Genomic DNA, 22,093 nt, shown 5'->3' with positions numbered 1-22,093 from the left:
GCTCTGGCCCGCTGTGCTTTTATACTTCAGTCTTACCCCTTCTGGGCTCCCATGGATCAGCGATCAGCCAAAGAGGCTGATTCACGTCTGTGCTGGCTCAATCTAAGCCTGTTGTACCAGGCGGGATTCAACTGTTTCCTAAACTGACTAAATATTTAGGCAACCCTCTAGTTCACCTCCTTGCCTAGGGATGCTCGAGGACGAATGTGGACATGCACGTCCCACCCCAGACCTCTCTGCCCCAAGAAAATTAGCACATCCATGTTTCAAGGTAGACATTCTCTTTAATTTGGACCCTCCTCCCTTCCCATTCTAAACCCCATTGAAGGCAAAAACAAAACAGACAATTGCCATGGCATTTAATATTTTGTCTGATATAAAAGGTGTTGCATTTTACTAATAAGTAAATACAAGTGAGCCAGTTTTGTGAACCATCAGGAAAGCCATCAGTAGAATTCTAAGGCAGAATACGAACAGACCATCTCATTAATATGTTAATTTTGCCTGTGGGATTGAATCCCAGTGGATCGGATGACCTCTTTCTGCTCCTCCTTGCTAGAAATTGGATGTTGGGTTAAACACCGGTGTAATGCAAGTCAAGATATCAATATGAGAAAGGACAGCAGTGCTGAATGCCACAGAGCATGGGTGTTCTGCTGGCTGCAAGTCCTGCGACCCTTCTGCAGAAAGGCTGTTGTAATAACAGACACGCACGTCATTCAATCCTGGATGATGAAAGAGATTTTTGAAAAATATGAACACGTTAGATCTGTCGATAGTTGCAAAATTAATCCTTAAAATGCATTTGTTTTCACCCTGACATTGGTTTTTCCTTCCTTCCCCTCTTTTTCTTTAAAAACATTTTTATTTTGTAACCAAATATAGTTTGGAATCCAGCATCCGTGAAATATGGGGGAGAATCATTTAAAAGGGGTGCTCTTTCAACCACATTTATGCTATTCTGAATTGCCAATTAATCATCGACTTTCCCCAGTCTGAACTGGAATCTTTAACACGTGCTCCTCGCCCAGACACGCCTGGGGGGCCCAGCATCCTTCCTCTGCTTGCCGACACGAAGTCACCGTCCTCATGAGAAGGGTAGTGTGACATCGTGTCACCCATAGCTCTTGCCTTTTTCCCGCCTTCCCACAACAGGATGTGCGGTACATATGCGGCCACTGTTGTCAAGGCCAGCAGGGAATCAAGCAGGGAGTCAAGGTCCGAGGGGGAGGTTCTGGTATAAGTTGGCAGGAAATATCCAGACTCGCCACCACCACGTGGCGTTTCGGCCACAGCCGTGCTCTCGCTCCCCAGTCCCAGGGTCCCTGCTGCTTCTCCCATTCCTGGAAAACCAGACGTCCTTCTCTGCCCTCCCTGCTGGGCTCCACTTTCCTCTCTCTGCCCTGACGTCATTGTTGTCCCTTTCCCCACCAACTCAGGAAATGCCCAAAAGGTGTTCCCTCATATATATATATATATTTTTTTAAATAAAGGTTAATGATAAAGAGTATTATAATACCCAGTATAGACCATTTTAAAATTAAGAAATCACCTCTAGATCTACCATTCAAGAAATCTCCTGCCAATATGTGCTTTACTTTTTCTGTGCCATGGGTTTATTTTTTAATACAGGTACAATTATACTATGTTTACCGTAAGAATACAAATGGTATAAATTTTGTTTCCAGCTTAGTTTTTTAGCTTCTGTTGTTCAAGAACATTTCCCATGCTTTCATGGTGTCTTTATCAACACCAATTAAATACTTACTGGTCATAAAAATTTAGAAACCTTAGAAAATGCAGAACAGTAAAAAGAAGTAAAAGCATTTCTTTTTCCTTTTCTTGGGCTGACTATACTTCTTTTGAGGTCTTCTGAATATATAATTGGGGTTATTCTTCATATAGAACTTATATATTACATTCAATTAACTTGATACATTCATTAAATCAATCCATCATAGGATGCCCGCAGTTTAGCTCTTCATGTCTTTAGTGTGGGCTATCAGCTATTTCTGTTTGTTGTGGTTGCCATAACTAAGATAAAGATGAACATCCTTGCTTGTAAGTCTTTCATTGCATTTCTGATCATCGTCTTAGCATAGGTTCCTGTATGTGGAAATACTGGTTCAAACGATACGAACTTTTCAAAGCTTTATGCCGCATAACCAAGTTGTTTTTTAAGAAGACTGTACCAATTTTACTTACTTACTTATTTATTATTATTTATTTAATTAAATAAGCTCTACCCCAACATGGGGCTCGAACTCATGACCTGAGATTAAGAGTCGAGTGCTCTACTGACTGATCCAGCCAGGTGCTCCAAGACGCTACCAATTTAAACTCCCAACAGAAGTATATAGAAATATCTTTCTCATCCTAATTTTTAAAATTTTATTTCTTTGGTATCTGTCATCAGATTGACATTTATAATCTGCCTAAGCAACTTGTACGGGTGCCTGGGCGGCCCAGTCAGTTGAGCATCTTACCCTTTGTTTCGGCTCAGGTCATGATCTCAGTCATAGGATCAAGCCCCGTGTAGGGCTCCGTGCTCAGTGGGGAGTCTGCTGGAGATTCTCTCCCTTTCCCTCTGCTCCTCTCCCCTCCTCTAAAATAAATACATAAATAAAAATCTTTAGGAAAAAGAAAAGCAACGTGCAGTGATTAGAGACACACTGCCAGCGATTGTCCTAGCAGTGTTGACATCACTTCTAATTGTAACAGCCGTCCAGGTGGGCCCACGTGACTTGCTATCTCCGTGTTATAGATGAGGAAACTGCAACGCAGAAAATTGAACTAACTTGCCCAAAGTTATCCACCCAAAAATGTCTGAACCAGGATTCCTACCCAAGACTGAGCAACTCCAAAACCTGGCAAACTTTGTCACCAAGCTCCTGCAAGAGAAACAATGCAGCTTATTATGTGGAAAACACACACACACACTCACGTACACACTCTCACACACACTCACACTCACTCATGCACACACTCTCACATACACTCACACTCGCATACACACCCACACAGACTTGCACACATATGCACTCACACACTCATACACTCGCACTCACATACACATGCTCTCACTCACACACACACACTCACGCACACACACATACACACACAGACTCCCATACACACACATACACACACACTCACACAGACTTGCACACACATGCACTCACACACACGCTCTCACACACTTGCACACACACTCACATACACTCACACTCACACGCCCACACATACACACACACACACACACACACACACACCCTGAACAAAGCAACGTCTCATGTGACACCTCGGCACGGTCACCACTGAGTGAGCATCACCTGGGCCTCTTCTTGTGCAAGTTGTGAGGTCACCAGGTGGAAGGAGACACACGTGGGCCAACAGATTGGAAAAAATCTATGAAAATGAATGAGAAACCCATTTTAAACACCTCTAATAGTTTTTAATTTTATTTATCCAATTTATCCAGTTTGGTATTTGTGTCATCATACTTTTAAACTTTTTCTTTTGATTTGTTTCAGAACTGAAAGCAGAAAAAATGATCACATTTGTCTTCTCGTACATTTTTATAGTTTCTGTGCTAACGCTTTATCTCTGTAACCCACGTCGAGTATAGTTGGGCACACAGGGTGAGGTACAAAGCTGACGACTTTTTCTTCTAAAAAATTAAATCAGTCACTTGGTGGCATCCGCTCGATGACTCTGCTCTTTGTACTCTCTGCCGTGTGAAATGTATGTGAAGGGCTCCTAAATGCTCTCTTTCCTGCTGAGGAAGCTCATATTTGTACCGTCGACAAGAAGTAATCTTGGAGACAGGGTATCGTAGAATCATTACCTTTTTTGAGAGAAACTGGTCATTGATGTGACATATAACAGACCCTACAATATTCTGGTTATGCACTGCTTAATAAACACGAAATACAGGTACAAAAAGAGAGTTGGTTGTCAGTTGCACAGTTTGGACCAAACGAGTGGGGAGCAAACCACGAAGTGTCCGCATCACCCAGGATAGTGGTATTGAAACAATTCGTAATGATGACGGACCATCACCCCACCAGCAGAACATCAGGCCAGCAGTCAGGTCCCGCTGAGGCTCTGGAGCGATAATGAGGGGGGCTGCGTGTGTGCCTGCCAGGGGACAGCGGACCAGAATCATCTGGGTCTCTCTTTGTAAGCAGCCTCCACCTGCCCTCTCCCCGGGCGTGCTGCCCCCATTCCCTGCAGAATGCAGGCTGTTGGGGCTCCTGCCACCCTCCAGGTTTTCTGCCCCCTTTCCCTACTCACCCTGAGGTTCCACGTCTGTGGCTGGACCTCTCAAGATGGCAGCAGAAGGCAGGGGACATAGTTCACCTCGAAAGCAGGAGTATCGCGGGGGACTCCCATTGCTTGCTTCCAAGTGGACGCCCAAGTATCATGTTCTTTCTTGGGCTGTGTTTGTAAGGATTTCCTTAGGAAGATCATAACATAATCTTTGCAGATCTAAGTGTGCTTGCTCACTGATTCTTTGTTTCCTTTCAGTCCACAGACTTTGGATATTGGAATACTGGACATCTTCGGTTTTGAGGAATTTCAGAAGAATGAATTTGAACAAGTAAGTGGGTTTCTTTTGAAACTTTATATAATGTGTTTCTTTTCAACTAATAAGTGAACTCTTTAATTCAGGAGAGACTATTTGCATAATTACTTGCAAATACAGAATTAAATTAAGTATTTTGCTGTCCGGTTTTAAAATTTATATCTCTGGTTCATGGACATATTCATCCTTATTATGTTATCTGTAAACTGGCATAATCATTTTTTTTTTTTAAGAACAGAATCACTTGTTTTAAAAGATAGGGGATGCTCTTTCAACCAGGTTAGAGAGACCGAGGGCATCGCCGTGTAAAATCGGGGCAAAAGTCTTCAGAAACCTTGGCCAAAAATCAGAATGGAAACACTGCATTATGCTAAATACTGTTATTTGTAGGAATCGTCTCTATGTGACATTCACACGTACAACTATCGGAAACTCGTAAAAATAGATTCAAGAGGCACTGATGATTTTTAATCCATTTACAGTTTAGGGCACTCTGAAAAACAGTAGTTCTTTTTTTAAGGATCTCCATAGTAATGTATGAATCATTTAATCGAAGTAAGTATATCTAAAAATTAAGTGTTAGAGAAGAGAGAGTAGAAATAGAACTTGCCCCAGCCGGCAGAGAAGGGGAGGCGAGCCTGTGCAGAGAAACGGGGCGGAGAGAGAAAACCAGGCTGTGTTACAGCACGGGAAGAGTCACAGCCATCGTGGTTAGGGGACGCTGTTAATAATGACATCACTTGTTGGCTTTGCTCTTTTAAGGGAGATAGCGTGGTGGTGAATGACACCAGATGGGAGTTTGAAACCCTGTTCTGTGACTTCTACGAGCAGAGCTGTCTTGGTCGGGAGCAAACATCAGTAATGAGGTTTCCTGGGCTGTAAAGTCAGGACAGCAAGAGGCTTGCAGAGCTGTGGGACTTAACAAGATGACTGTTCTAAGGGTTCCGGTGTCAATTTCTAGCTGCCGTCCACGGGTAGGAAACCGCGAGAGCCACCACCGCTGTTGTAAGTCAGGACAACTCGAAAACCTTTTAAAATTCAGCTTTTTTTTTTTTCGTATAAAGTGGTGCAGCATCTTGTGAGTAGATCCTAAATCATGTTGACTCACCTAATCCAGGATGAGTCATCATGAATCATGTTCTTTACCAAACTTTTAAAAGTCTGGTATGAAATCAGACAAGGAAGACCACAGATTTCTCCCCCTTTCAGATTTCTGTATCCGTGGGTGAGTGGCAAAAGGAGGACTGTGGTTTGATTTATTCATCACCTACTGTAAGAAAGCTAGTGGTGTACAGAGGCAGGGGGTAGTTAGAAGACTGATCGGTAAAATGGCGCGACAGACCTGGGTCTCCGGGCTTTGACCGAGATGCGGCTCTCGACACAAGTCCTTGAAGGTCGTCTGGCCAGCAGTATTGAGTCCTGATGTTATTGCCTTAAAAACATACAGGCTCTCCTGTCCCCAGTGAGACTCCCTGGTTTCTCCATCTCCTGGTAAGTGACAGGCAGAAACCACAGGTGTGGGGGGTCCTGTCACGGCCGCTGCAATGCAGGGCTCCCAGCACCGGCTCCACCCCCCACACCCCGGCCCGTCCAGCCTGTGCTGATGACTGGTACGGACACACCTGTGTGTTGTTTTCTGATTAAAACTCACTTTTTTTACTACAGTTACCTATAGCCCTCCTTCTTTCTTTCTGCTAAGTATTTTAATTATGTATTTTAGAATATATTCACAGGCTGAGATTTTTCACAGAACAAGGAATGGCATGTTTTCAATCTAAAGAAGGAGTCTCTATTAAATACCAAATGATAGTTTTAGACGCTTCTGGGTAGAATCTCAAGATCAATTCTTAGGTTTAAGTTAGGAAAAAAAAAATTTTTTAAAAACCTGTCCCTTTTTCTTAGGTTTGTTTGGTTGTAGGAGCCATTTAGAAGAATAAAATTATTTTCTTTGTGATGAATCCAAATCTCAGCTTACAGTGGATCTAGCAAATTTCTTTTTTTTTTTTTTAAGATTTTATTTATTTATTTGACAGAGAGACAGCCAGTGAGAGAGGGAACACAGCAGGGGGAGTGGGAGAGGAAGAAGCAGGCTCCCAGCGGAGGAGCCTGATGTGGGGCTCGATCCCAGAACGCCGGGATCACGCCCTGAGCTGAAGGCAGACGTTTAACAACTGCGCCACCCAGGCGACCCAGCAAATTTCTAAGTTTGCATGTGAACTTATCACAAAGGCTTTGGTTTGAATGTCGCATTCTAGATTTTGAGCTGCTAATAGAATGTGAACTCGTTTATTTTGTATTCCATTGCAAACTTTCAACAAAATGTTTAACAAATCAACACTGTGTTCTGTATCAAACCCAGAAGAGTATTAGTGCCTTCATAAGTATTTATTTTATTCTGTTTTGAGCTTTTTGACCCATCTATCAGTCGTTTGCTAGAATGTCAACTCCTGCAGGGTTGAATTGTGTCTGGTACAGCATTTCTTATATAATAGAAGCTGAACAAATACAGTTTCCATTGAAATCTCAAGAATGAATTCATAAGAAAACATCTTCATAGTGGATCTCCTAGTGGTTTCCTTGCTCAGGAACAAACATATATATCCCAGCTGTTCCTCTATACGAAGCCTGACAAACGTTTAGAACAGGGACAGTTTGAGGAGATACTGAGACGCACTTCAAAACCTCAGCATCTCCGACCTCAGTGTCCCCAAGCAGCTCTAGAAGATTAGATGGGCCTTTGCGGTTCTTTAGATGAGAATTTATTTCAGCTAATAGGAAATGCTAATCCTGTTTTAATGATTCATTTCTATTTAGGGCTACTTTACATATTCTAATAAAAATCATAGTTAGAGTAAAACATATGACTATCTAGTTAGATATATGTATGTTCATATGTATCTCAGCAGTAGTTGGACGGTTCATTGGAAGGGGGGTCATCCTGAGTAGTCGGAGCCCCAAAGTGTGATTTGGGAGGCTCTGAATCTACCACCCTCATTATTTAAATAGTTACATTATTGCCAGCTCTCTCTGTGTTATGTAATACCCGCATTTTATGAACCCTATTTCCTTCATCATATAACGCTTATCTCTAGCTCTGTAAAAATACCTCCTAACGCATCGAGGGAGAAGCCTCTCCAGCTGAGCCCCCAGCGTCAGGCAGGCAGTGAATCCCAAGTTTGTAATGTTCAAGAAACAGAAAGATAGTGAACAAGTCTGGGGTATCCCTTACACATCACAGCGTCAATGATGCCAGAAAGGAGAGAGCAATAGGAGGCATTAGAAAGTAGGATAGAGAGTAACAATATTTCCACTTCCAGATGTGATGATGTATTTGGAAAAGCAAGAAGAGTGAGACGTCACGGCAAACAATGAGAGAACTTGAGAGAGAAGCTGGATGCAGCACGAGCGTGCAAACCAGTAACTCCTATGGAGTTTAAAACTAGCATGTCTGGAGCATGATGGGAGTGAAGCCAGACTGACGTGGTCAGAATGAAGCAGCTAGCCTCAGTGGGGCCAGTGTAGAGGGCTCCTGAAAGTCACGTACTTTAGACAAAAGGGCTTGGTGTCTAGAGATGCCCGTCCTCCCTAAGCCATGACACAGGTCACCTGGGGCGGTCCTGCTACAAATAACTGAAGAATGAATGGCAGAGTTAGAGGAGCTCCAATCTGCTGCTCCCGATAAGTACAGACGGAATCAAGGCAGGGGTATCGGTGACGGCTAACATTGCAAAAAGAGACGCACGCAAGATGCCTCTCAATTGTTCTTGTCAAGAAAGAGAGCAGGGTGGGGAGGGCGGGAAGGAAGAGAGGAGACCCGAATATAATGAAGTTTCCTGAGCTAACTACTAGATAACAAGGACTGAGGACAGAGGAACATGATGCAGTGAACAATGAGGATGCTCTCTGCAAACTCCAGGCACGGGAAACCATACAGGACAAATGGCCTGATCTCTTCAAGTGCAAGGGTAAAAATATAGAAGAAGGCAGCTAGCCTATAGATTCAAAGAGATCTAAGAAATAGAGCAGTTAAACACATCAACATTGTGTAGATCCTTAATTGCTTAAGTATAAAATTTATGAGTTAACTAACATAATGTAAAATCTGGATATCTGATGAAGTGAAGAAATTATTGTTGGTAGAAATTATGTGTGTTAAAGGTACTGTGGATGTGTTTTCTAAGTCTTCAGATCTTAGAGAATTAGAGAACTAAAGTTCTTGCCAATTAAATGACACAGTGTCTGAGAATTACTTCAAATGAGTCTAGTTTTGAGGGTAGTAGGAAAATGGATAAAGCAGAATTGGCCATGAGTTGATAATTCTTTAGGTTTATTGATGGCAGATGGGGGTTCATTACGTTGTTCACTGTGGAATATGCTAAAACTGTCCTTAATATACAATTCTAAGTAAATGAGAATATTTTGAGATTACATAAATTTTATTTTAATAAATGCTAGACTGTTTCCATGCCTAACAAATGGGATTGCAAAGCTCTACATACTACAGATCTTTACCAAAGGCACAAAGAACAAAGTCATGGAAAGTGATGATTTAACATTCAATAATTTTCCTACATTTCCCACTACACACATAAAATGCAGCTGTGTATAATGAAACACTTGGAGCTGTGGAATCTAGTAACATTGCGTATCAACAACCTACTGTAAGAATATAGGAGAATTTGAAGAGAGAATACATTTGTTCAAGCTTAAAGCTTCTGTTGCAGAAGATAAAATTGTGATACATGACCTATCTTCAAGCCAGGCTTCACCTAAGCTGATTCCGGAAGAGTTGTCAAGGATTTGAAATGTTTGCCTGCTTACAAACTCTCTTCTAAAAACTGAGGTTTACTGGAAAGTCCAGATGAACATTAATTCATTCAGGCCTGAGCTAAGTGTTCAAACACTAAAAAAGCCAGATAACTTGACTTCTATAATTTTATGAAATGAGATTATATATTTTGGACAAACTCACGAAAAAAAAATACCGTAAACTCCTTAGTTGTGAAATCACTGTCCTGGAAATGATACAAGGATAAATCATCACCCTTCCCGTGGGGTATCCCATTTTACAGATGGGAGAGCTGTGAGGGCTACAGTCTCTGCTCTGTGACAGAGACCGTCATTACAGTACCCAGAAGGACCTGTTTCTGGCTTATTTGTATCAAGGCAGTCTACGGTTCGTTCATTCCACAGACATTATTTGCACGTGTACGAAGCTCCAGGCCCTGTTGCAGGCACCAAGAAGTGTGCAGGCATGTGGTGTGGTCTGTACGATGCAAATGGGAGAAGGACCAGTTCTAATCGGACATGAAAACGTTGCCATTTTAGCTCCAAGGACAGCAGGACCCATGCAATTTTCACCATAATTAATGTCCTGACAACTGTTAGGTTTCAGTATTGATCTGGGGTACCTGGGTGGCTCAGTGGGTTAAGCATCTGACTGTTGACCTCAGGGTCATGAGTTCACGCCCCATGTTGGGCTCCACACCAGGCATGGAGCCTACTTAAAAAAAAAAAAAGTAGGTTTCAATATTAATCCACTTAGCACTCAATCAATTGATCTACGAAAACAAAAAAATATTTTATTGTTAAGTCACGTCACATTTAGAGTCCAAGATTGTACATATATTAAATATTCAACTCAGTTTAAGAAAAATCTGAATGAGAAAATTTAGTTTCTTCACATAGCGGAATACTAGTCTAGTGCTACTGAGGTCCTCTAGGGAAACAGACATTAAATAATGAGAGGCTATTTTAATGTACTTTGTTGCACTAATATTGGGTTCTATTTTTTAAAAAGCAGTATGACTAGAAGTCTTCTTGCAGGAGGGCAGGGTGCCTGGTGGGCTCGGTCAGTAGAGCGTGCAACTCGATCTCAAGGTCATGAGTACAAGCCTCACGTTGGGTGTAGAGCCTACTGAAAAATACATACATACATACATACATACATACATATAAGATAAAACTAAAAAAAAAAAAAAAGAAGTCTTCAGGTGACAGTTTTTAAAAAGCTAATTTTGAAGAAACCAAAAAATGAGGCAGGGAAAAGCAATTTGAACTGTACATTTAATAACATTTTCCCCTCCAAACTCTGTAACTTAAAAAATATTACCATTTGGTGTTATGGAAAGCAAGGCTCGGATAATTTAAGTAAGTCACAGAAGGACACAGCACGAGGCTCTGAATTCGGGACCGAAGCTGTGTGCCCTCCCCCCAAGTTCCGCAGGTGCTCTGAAGCCAGACGTAAATGTGGGTTGTTACTCTCCATCTTCGAATGCTGCCTGCTGCCTGCCCATGAGGATATTTGTTTGTATTTCTCTAAGGACACAACAGCATTTATTCTATTAAATGTAGAAATAAAATCTTAGTAAATTTTGACATTCTTTCTTTTCCCCATCGTGGAGTTTTTCACCAAATCCTCTTACGATGTATAAATACATTAGAGAATGCAGGGGTATCTATTTTATTGCAGAATACCACCAGAATGACGAAAAGGAGATGTTACAGGACATTGAAAGAGGAATGAAATGGATTTGAAAATGTACATCAGATCACGTTAGACAAGAGCGCTTCGAGTTCTTGTAGTGATGACTAGCCAAGGAAAAGCCCACGTTTACAATAGTCAGTGTTCAGATCTAAAGCCCAAATGTGCTAACCAGGAATATAGATTCATGTAGTTTTCTGCTAATAATCATTAATGGCTACAAGTTCTCGAAGCCCTGCTGTGACTCGGATGCTTTTCCTGGATGATCTCGGACTCCCACAGCAACCCTCTGGGGAAGGCTTTGCTGGCCCAGCAGGGAACGTGGATCCGTGGCCCCAAGGCCAGCCCTCCGAGGGCTTGCTGTGTCCCTGTCCTTGCCACCTTGTGACCACTGTCCTGAGAGCTAGTTATTTATTCAGTGCCTCTTAGCTTTGCACTTAATCCTGGGTAATGACAACTATTTTAAAAAGAACCGATATTTCAATAGAAATTACATATTATTGTTTTTAGGCCTGCATTAACAAGTGAATATGAGAAGGCATATTGATTAAGCTGAGATTTGTTGCTAAACGCACACACACACACACACACACACACACACACACTTATTTTTTGTTGGAAAGTATAGTGCCCGAAGCTTTAAAAGATGAGAATTTTGACCAGAAGTTATGTTTCCAGCAACTGGGCATGGCTTCTGTGTAAATGGAAGGATATATTTTATGGACAAGGTATCATACAAAATATCTCAAAACACTTTTTTTCGTTTCGTTTGTAGTTTCCAATTCTGATGTTAGTAGATGATTATATAGAATATGACAGTCGGTTTGGCCAATGGGTTTATTGTTGGCCGATCCCTTCAGTTAATCCCTCAAATCCCAGAACAGTGATTACTCCCATTAAAGGAGAATACAGGTATGAATTAGGCCCATTAGAATGTTGAATTTATTTTATGAGCCTGTGTTGCTCCAAGTCAGAGAATCAGTAAGAGAAATGTTGAGAAAGTGGTTTTTGCCTGAATAAAAACAATGTTCTTTTTTAAAGATTTATTTATTTACTGAGAGTGTGAGCAGGGCGGGGAGGGGGAGGCAGAGGGAGAGAAAGAATCTGAAACAGACTTCACTGCATCCAGAGCACGGAGCCTGAGGCGGGGATCGAACCCACAAACCTGAGATCATGACCTGAAACCAAAAGTTGGCTGCTTAGACGATGGAGCCTCCCAGGCGCCCCTGACTAGAGACAGTGTTTTTACGCCTGTGAAGTAACTTCCATCTACATTTGCTTAGAACCTCTTCTGCAGAGTTTAATTGTGAAAGTTCAAAGGGAAACCAGAGGACGTTTGCAAGGACGTTTGCTTTGTGTAGAAAGGTAATCCACCAAAGAGGAGTGGAGGGGCAGGGAGACTGGAAAGGGTGAAACCCAAGCAAATCCAGGGAAGACCTCGAAGCAGCGGCAGGGGCTTGGCGTGGGTGGGCTACCTGCTGACCAAGGCTCCCAGGCAGAAGAGGCCCAGCGTGCAGCGCCTACATGGTGCCCTAAGCCTCTAGTTGTACATGACATCAGAGTGTTGGCAGAGGCCCTGTGGTCTATCAGGTTGAGACAGATGGTGCTAAGAGAAAGTAAACAGACCTCCCTAAACAAGGACAGAGAGAAGAAAGGCCTCTACCGTAATAGGACATTCAAAGAAGGCAAAATGAATTATAGGCTTTCAAAGCTGAAACAAATCAGAGAGGTGCCATTCCCTCACCAGCCCCTGCACCTGCTGTTTTATAGATAATGTGTCAAAATTGGGAATGATTGATTTGTTGGGGAAAGAACATAGAGCAATCTGGCAAGCCCCGAGGCGTGCTTTGAAAAAGTAAGGTAGAGATTCACAGTATACTCAGCACAGGAAAGGCCCTGAGAAGTCCTGCAGAGAAGCCCATTAGCTCAGCTTAGCTGAGCTCAGTGTTCTCCAGTGGAGTTCTGATTTAGTGGTTTTGTTTGTTTGTTTTTTAGACAATATCAATTGACATCTCAATTAGTGTTCCGCTACACACGTGTGGAAAATATAGACTGAGATCTGACATCATTCCTGCACCATCTAACAATATTTCATTAGTGTATTATAGACACATATCTGTATTAATTGAGAAACAAATCAGTAAATGGATTGTGTATGCTCTGTACTATCATCTGTTTCAGTGTATTCACCATGTCTACATATTAATATCACCTGGAAAGCTTTTAAGTATGTCAGTGTCTGGGCCTCACTCTCACTTGATTGGCTTGGGGTCAGGCCGAGACATCAGCATTCTGTAAAAGCTCCGAGGCATTTGCCGTGCGCAGGAAGAATGCGAATCGCTGTCTCACGCCTGGGGCTCTGCCTTCAGCTGGAGTCGGCTTTAATTAACCTCCTCCTTTAATTCTGTGATGTAAATGTCAGGCTCTATTGTATTTTTGCTTCAGAGATATTTCACTGAGTAATAAAAATAAAGGGAGAACAGTTGGTGAAAATTTACTCAAGAAATTAAGTTTGTCATTAATACAAATGATAGGCCATCTGGATAAGCAATAATATTCTGTTACTAAAGAGTGTTTCCAAGGGGTGCATAATTTTTATTATTAAACCAGTTAGCAACGGCACTTAATGTACAAAGCATGTATTTTAATCAGAGAAGGGTGCGTGCTAATTAAGCAGTACTTAATAATTGCTCGTTTTCATCTGTAAATACTCACCTTCACTCACATTCAGGATACTCCGAGGAATACCCAGAAATTTAGTGGAACCCAATTATGATTCTGATGGATGATGTCAAAGTACTGAAGTCAATCATCTTCTCAGTCATCAGTGCAGGTTGATGCTTCTAGAAATGTAAACTAATTTGCCTAGAAACATCTTTCCCCGTATCTTTCTCTTGTTGTGTTTAATACACACCCACATATACACCCACAACACAGCAGTCCAGTGAAGCCGAATCAGGAATAAGCAGGTTCTGGCCATGAGTGTGGCCACCATTTTATTGGTGGGATCCATTTTTTTTTCCATTTTCAGCTCGGTGTCTGACATATGCTGTGTATTCATATTAGCTCCCTTAGCCACATTTACTGGCAATTTTGAAGTTCCTGCTACAATGCTCTTTTTAGATTTTAACTTTGGTTCAAACAGTGGGTGCTGTAAACAATATAGAATTGGGAAAGGCAAACTGGTTTGGTAGAAAATTGTGATGTACACGTTACTTCAAAATGAGTTTGAAAACCATTCCAGTTTGAACTGTATATGCTCCCTGTGATTACCTTTACCACTCAGCGTTGGTCTTCTCTGCTAGAAACACCAAAACATTTCAGTTTCAGAGAGCACCCGTGTAATAAAGCCTGCGAGTCAAAAACCACTCCCCAGCCTACTCAGTTTTACACATCAAGCTGGAATTTTCCCTATGGGATTTTAATAAATGACTTCTTTTTTTCCCCCTCCAAATGCAAAGAACATGATGTACAAAACAAGGTTCGGATGTATTGTTCTGATCACCCCATGCCACAAAATGCCATTGGATCCTGCAGCTTAAAAATGTCGAGGCTCGGTAGAGAAGCTGATGTTTTATGGAGTCATCTTGACCAGGAGAGTCAGAAATCGAGTTGTTGTATCCAAAAACACAGGCCAGATCCTTTTTCTGGTAGCCGAAGTTTGGCAGATTACTTTAGGCCTTCCTAGGGAAGGAAAAAAAGGAAGAAAAAGATGTACTCTGACCCCCTCCAGCTCGTTCGTTCTTTCTTTCTTTCTCTCTTTCTTTCTTTCTTTCTTTCTTTCTTTCTTTCTTTCTTTCTTTCAGATTTTATTTATTTATTTGAGAGAGAGAGAGTGAGAGCAAGAGGGCGAGAGAGATCAGGAGCAGAGGCAGAGGGACAAGCAGACTCCCCGCTGAGCAGGGAGCCCAACGTGGGTCTCAAACCCAGGACCCTGGGATCATGACCTGAGCTGACGGCAGACGCTTAACCAACTGAGCCACCCAGGCGCCCCCTCTAGCTTTTTCTAATTTTACTGTGGCTTCGATCACAATCCCACTTGGTACCACCATTTTGCCTGAAATAGTGGCAATTCAGCGAAGCCAAGACTCGGCACTTTTCAGTAAAATATTAGTTAAACAATAGCAATTGAAATGTCCGTAGTATAAAAAAACCTGCGTCAGTCAGACCAGCCAGGTGTACAGGGAGATGCTCAGCTGTGACGCATCCAGGGCATGAGGATTTAGTCAGGTTGTCATGGAAAGTAATTTTTGCAACTACAGACCAGCCGTCTATTTTGAATGCGAGATAAGAGAATTCTGTTCAGTGTGTTCGAGACATCCACATCTAAGTATCTGCAATTAGGGCATCTCAACCGAGGGGAGAGATCCATGTCCTGTAATTTGGTATTTCTTGTACAATAGAGAATCGGCCAGGGCTGTTCCCATTTTGGAATGCTTCATCGCACAGTAACGTAGTGACCGACAGTGACGCATCAGGCGTCACACAGCATCAGACATCTCCTTATTTTTCATGGCTTCCACCTTTGTCTTCTGAGCAATCCATTGCCTAAAATTACTACATTTAGGCATACTCTCCATAACCACTTTTAAACCACTTCTTTGGTAGAAGCTCGGACTGCTGAGATATAGAATCTATTTATGTGTTTATCTTAAATGATTTAATGTATTTTTTAATATCAAAAAGTTTGAAAAATGACAACTGTGTATATCACGTAATTAGAGTATTTTCCAGCAGTTTCATTCCATAACGGGAGTCATTTATTTTCCGTGCATTTACTGTAAATAGTTCACCCTGAATTTTAACAGTCTTTGGTAGCCTTGATTCATCTTTCGTAACAAAATTACTTCGGTATTAAAGGAGTGTAACACCTGATTAGATTGGGGGAACATCTCAAAATATTTTTTAAACAAAGTGAAATAATTTTTAAGATTTCCATTTTTCGTCTGCAACAACAATTTTCAGACATTTCTGGTTTTTGTTTATGATCAAATGAGAGCAACAAGTAAATGTATGACTTTCCTGGGGGTGCTGCTACTGTGGACAGAGGCGACACTGTTTTATGGAAAGGGTTTGTCTTTCCAGAATCACATCTGGAAATTTAGACTCTGAAGAATAAGTTAAGCACAGATCTTGGTCAGCTGGTCTCACTTAGTTTTGACGGAACAAAGCAAGTGGATGGGGGTGAAGCTAGGCTGTATCAGGTACAAGGAAGGAAGTATTTTTCATGGGATATTTAAAGAATGAGTTCCGTCTCTTTCCTTGCCAGCTATGATGTGCAGACTTTATTGGTCCGTGTCCACATTCAGGTTGTTTTTGCCATAACAACCAAGCATGTCGAGCTAAATGTCTTACGTGCATGTTGTCACCTGGAGTGACTGGGGTTGCAATATTTTTATATTCAGAGAATTGATGAGTGAAAGTGAGGGTTTGTCTAAGAAAGTTTTAGGTTAAACATAAAGAACGTCCAATTTTGCCTGTATCTCATGAACTCTAGTTGTCAAGGGGTAGAGAGGAGAAGTTCTAGCAGCTACTGGCCGAATCAGATAGAAGGAAGAAAATTCAAGAAATCCCAGAGACCCTGGCCGGAGTAGCAGGAGGAAGAAGATGAGGCAAAGAGCAATTCTAAGTTTAAATGAATTGTCTCCAGTTCTTTAGGTTTTAAAGTAATTTCCAAGACAGCAGCAATGTGGCAGGGTTCTTATTTTAGTTTTAACTTAGATCTTATTTTGCAATAGAATGCAGTAGGAAAGCTTTTTCAGTCTACAGACATTCATTTTATCACCAGATTTACAAAAGTGATTTTTTTTTTCTTTACTGTGAAGTCAGAGATGCAAAAACAGCTTTTGGAGACAAGGCAATAGCCCTGGACCATCATTTTCTGACGTGGAGCTAATAAGAACTACTTCTGTTATTCTTTGAGTATCCAGATAGGGTATTCAGATCTTATTTTTAATATAGTTATTCTTTAAACGTGTTATTTGGTATCCTTCTGTATTGATTATTTTCCACCTGTTATATTAGTAACAAAATATCAGTGTACATTCATTGTTGGAATAACTTGACTGCATTAGGTCATCTGAGCCCCTACCTTTTCTGCTGTCCAATCATGCTTTGGTCAAGGTAGCCCCATGCCCACAGTCCTGTCACTATGTCACCAGTTTCTGAAGACATTTGAGCTGTGTCTGCGCACAAAATTCTGGTCCTGGTAAGAAGTAAAGAATGGAACCTGAAATTACACCATCGGTCTCGGGACAAACTCTCTCAGTGTTCCGACCGATGCCCTGCGCTGATAGGTTTGTTTCTTCCCTGAAACCTTTTCCTCTGAGACTTCATGTCTGTAGAATCCCATCAACTCCCATCCTCCCAAATAGCTGGATCTGTGAGAAAATGACTCTTTCTATGCACACGTTATTCTAGACCACGAGTAGCCACGCCCTCATGTGCAGGTGCAGATATCCATATGCAGAATTAAGGCATTCCTGGTGTTGGTCATTTGCAAAAGTGGCTTGGCCTGCTGATTGGAAGCTGGAACCCAAGGGGTTCTCTTATATGTCTGAGAGAGAAACCATGAGCTCCCAGTAGAGGGACAGGATTGTCTACGAAGAGCTCCCACTTAGCAGATGTTACGATGACACCACACTTGGAGAAGAATTTGGATATGTGCAAAAGAGAACCCTAAGGTGGTCTTTCTTTCCTCCAGTGACTATTTCAGTCTGTGATTTACAAGATCTTTGGCATTTTCATTATATAACTATAGCACATTCGTATTACATATGATCCTAGATATTGTTTCCTTTGCAGATGAGATGTGATTTTCTTTTAAAAGCTTTTTATCAGTTATTTTGACTTATATAAATTGTTCATCTTTAATTAGTTTCAGTGAGTTACTGAATTCTAAATATTTCTAAGCAATTTCTGGATTTTGCCTGGTGTAATATAGTGGCTCACGCGTGCATGGCCTGTGAGACCGAGTGAGCTCATGAAGGACGTGGGTGTAGACAGAGAGGCTCGAGAGGCAGAAGGCCATGAGTGCATGGTGTCCTGGAAGACAGTGGAGGCAGCTTTCCAGGAAAGCAGAGGAATTACCATGAGGTAGTGCTGGGAGGTCAAGGAAAATGAACACCAAGAGTTGAACACTGGATTTGGGATGCACATGTCATTGGTGACTCCCACCAATGTGATTCTGGTGAAACATTGGGGGGTGGGCAACGGTTTTTTTGGAGTGGCTTCAACAGTGGAGAGGAGAAGAATTAGAGATAATAAGGAAAGACAACTCCTTTGAGGTTTTCTTGCTAGAAAAGAAAACAGAAAAGTGAAAGGATAGCCTAGAGAGGAAGTGTAAGACTTCGTTTTTGTTAGACTTGGGGTATTTTATTGATTTTTAGTATTTTAAGATAATTTTTAAGATTAAGAAATAACATATTTGCTTCCTGGGGGGAAGAGAAAAATTGACAGTTGGAGGAATAATAGTTCTGATAAAATAATTTCTACAACAGAGTCTTAGAGCAGTTATTCTTTCTGAACGAAACGCACGTTCTGTTGCCCATCATGGATACGTAACACAAGTGAGGAGGCCGGACATGTTTCTTCTGTCTCTGGGCCTTCCTGGTAAACCCACCTTTTATCCTCAGTTGTTGACTAGAGCCCAGATATAATTTCCTTTTGGAAATGTTTTGAGATACTCAACTGTATTTTAAACCCTAACTTTGTGAGTTAATGTTGTAATTATACTTGTTGTTTTTAACATACTCACTTTAAATTGAATAATCAGACCCAATGAAGTCAACAATACCAGGTGAAACTCTTCTCTTTGACTTCTCAAACAATCCTGTAATGCTTTATCTCAATAGACTAATTGGTGTGGAACGTTCTTGAGTCAATATGTCACCGATCTAAATGGTCATGGAACGAGTGGATGTGCATGGCCGTAATTATCCTTGTGAATTGTTCTCTTTCTCCCCCGCAATAGCTTTGTGTCAACATGACCAACGAGAAGGTGCACCACTACATCAATGACGTGCTTTTTCTACGCGAGCAAGCAGAGTGTGTACAAGAGGGAGTTACCATGGAAACTGCTTATTCTCCTGGTAACCAGACTGGAGTTCTGGATTTTTTTTTCCAGGTATTCATATAATATAATTAGATACTTTACAGGATTTAAATATGCTGAAGACAAAGAATTTTCTTTCAAGGGGCCTTAATTTTGAGATGGCTTTATATCTGAGAATTTACTGTATTTATTCTTTCAGAATTTTTTCAGAAATTTATTTTTTCAGAGTCGATTTGGGAGCACAAGTTACCCTTTTCCTGAAGGGGCCTTTGAAGGATTATCAATTCATTGAAAGGACTAGAAATACCAGATCATTTTGTTATAAAAATGTTCAGCATTGGTTATGTCAATAAAACTCTCCTTTTGGCACAGTTACAAATGCTCAATGTACAAAATTAATATTTTATAAAACAATACTAACAAGATCATAGAACAAATTCAACAGGATCTTTTTATCTTCAAAGTTTGTAAATTAAGATATGGAAAAACATTGGCAGAAAAATATGTTTATGTACATATGATCTTAGAACATCTGCTGATGTCGATCCTCACCTTTATTATTTCTACCTTATAATGCAAGAATCTTTGCCTCAGTATCTCTATCATAAAAACAAAAATCTGCCATACAAACAGCAATCCCTCTGTACCAATGTAGGAAGACATGATATACGTCTATCAATAATATCTCTCAGACACTTGAACATTGTTTAAAACTGATACCTTTCAGCCATTGGAGAACATAGGCTGTAATTTTCTACCCTGTATTTCTATAAGTGTAGACTTGTAAATTTATTTTATACATTTACCTAGTATGTAGACTATTCTTGTTCCTCTTACCAACTTGTCAATCTTCTTTATTTTAATGACAGAAGAAGCCCTCTTCCTCAAGAAAGCCCTCCCTCATCATGACACACATGGTATATAACTTCTCTATGTAGGGTTTAAAAATGTCTTCAAACCGACAGCGATAATGTAGGGAACCATGTATGGGAAGCCTCAGACACCTGCTGCCCTCATTCTCGCTTGCTGCTGTATCCTTGACTGCTAACCAGTGGCCAGCAGAATGATGTTCTTTCTATGTCTTCCATGGCCATGACATTCTTTCTATGTTTTCGATGGCCATCCTTGAGATTTCACCATGGAGTGATGGTTATTTCAATGGGAGGACCCTCATCAGTAAGAGTTGGAAATGGGAGTGGGTGTTTCTGACTGCTACTTCTCTTTGATACCCATAAAAATGAAAAGATGTATCAAGTATAGGGTGAAGCTTGGGTGTTTACCTACAAATTTGCAGATCTGTGTACCAGGCAGGCATACCCTACAGTACAAAGGAAGCTTATTGTTTCCTTCCTAGTACCCATAATCCTCTCCTGCTCAGCAACATCTGTGATTTTTGCTTAAGCCACATTCATATTTCAATGAACACGTATTTGTCTTATGTCCATGAACGGAGAGGATGGATCCAGATTCTGACCTGACTCTCTACGTGTCTAGTGCATTTTGTTACCCTGTCAGTCCTCAGTGCTTTCTGTTGTTGAGGTGAAATGGCATGCATTTCGTAGAACAATCCAGTCTCTCCTAAGCCCTCACTTCTGAAGGAATTGAAGACCATTTTTTATGACTTCTTCTTCAGAGGCTTCAGCAAGTTTCCAAGTCTATAAGTTTGATTACCACCGTTCTTTCATGGTTTAATGTCAAACATACGGAAACCCTAATATGTACAAATTTAAAAACTTGGACACAATCCAAATTGTAATGCTTTAAAAAAATATCTTGTGCTATATGCAACTGGTAAATCACAGAACATTATGTCAAAAACTAATGATGTACTATATGTTGGCTAATTGAATTTAAATTTAAAAAATTAAAAAAAATAAATATTTGGTAGAATTAAAAAAAAACATCTTGTTGGTTTCCAACCACCTTATCCTTGGAAAACATCATTTTGCTTTTGAAGTAGAGCAGTTTGGCTATTTTGGAAGTGATCCCTTCCCTTATACTACTTGGGTCCTTAACTTTGGGTTACTGAAACACCCACTAGAGCTCTAAATTCCAGCCTCCAAAGAGGTCTGTCACTGCCTCCAAGACATGGATGCATTTGCAACACTCTTAACGAGCCCATTCACCCTTCCACTGCATGTCTGTGTGTGCTCGTGTGTGTGTCGGGGGATGTAAGTGTGACAGTAGACGGAGAGTGTCATGGCGTACTGCGCAAATGCGTAGGTGAGGAAGCAACTGCTGGTCTTATGGATCAATATCTTACTCTTCAGCAAATAGCTTGTTATACATTGAAATGAAGAGTCTGATATCCCAAGGCAACCCACGTGAGACCAGTCCTCTGCCAGCTCCTCACTGATTTTTCCTTTAGGGCCTCTCTCCATCCATGTTGTGTACCTATACTTTCATTTTTCACCTCTGGCTCTGTAAAGGGTCCCTGGTTATCTGAGAAGGTACCACACAGCGGACTTCCTTCGCCACATCCCCTTGTCAGATACATTTCTGTGTTGGTAACACAAGTCTCTGGAGGTGTTAGTGACCTAGGTCGTTCGCTGGGGTGCGTCAGCTTGCTTCTTGCAGGCCTACCCAATTTCTTCCTAGTGCTTCTTCCCCCTTTATCAGTCACTCTTCTCCTTCCTTCCTGGAGAGACTATCTGTCTGCTCATTCCAGAGATGCTCCTTCAGTTGCCAGATGTCTCACAAAGGGCTCCCCCTGGTACGTGAGCCCCCACCAGGCATGGGCCTTCCCATGGCTGCCACTGTCAACCTTTCTTCTCTACGGATGAGCTGGAAGAATCTCAACTTTTGCAGCCCTGTGACAACTGTATATAGTCTTTGCATTTTCTTTAACATGAGCAGGAAACCCCAAAAGGCTGAAAACAAGTGAAATATTTCAGCCACAACAACTTTCTGTTGGCCCAATGAATAACATGAAAGGCCTGTGGTGGTTTAGTTTGGTGACCTTGGGTCA

At 41.3% G+C, this 22,093-nt stretch overlaps 1 protein-coding gene across 2 annotated transcripts in view; it reads left to right on the top strand.

The window, feature by feature from the left end:
* Positions 1-22,093, top strand: part of MYO16 (myosin XVI) — a 580,200-nt gene that overhangs the window by 396,208 nt on the left and 161,899 nt on the right. For both annotated transcript variants that reach the window (XM_045772942.2, XM_087864977.1), the window contains exons 21-22: positions 4,531-4,603; positions 19,045-19,197. In XM_045772942.2, coding sequence (XP_045628898.2) covers positions 4,531-4,603; positions 19,045-19,197 — 226 coding nt within the window. The remainder of the gene's footprint in view (positions 1-4,530; positions 4,604-19,044; positions 19,198-22,093) is intronic.

This window comes from Ursus americanus, chromosome 10 (assembly GCF_024610735.1).
Source record: "Ursus americanus isolate L20-20 chromosome 10, mUrsAme1.1.p, whole genome shotgun sequence".
Classification (NCBI taxonomy): Eukaryota; Metazoa; Chordata; class Mammalia; order Carnivora; family Ursidae; genus Ursus; species Ursus americanus.
The sequence above is the reverse complement of the archived record's forward strand: the minus strand, read 5'-3'. Positions and strand labels throughout refer to the sequence as shown.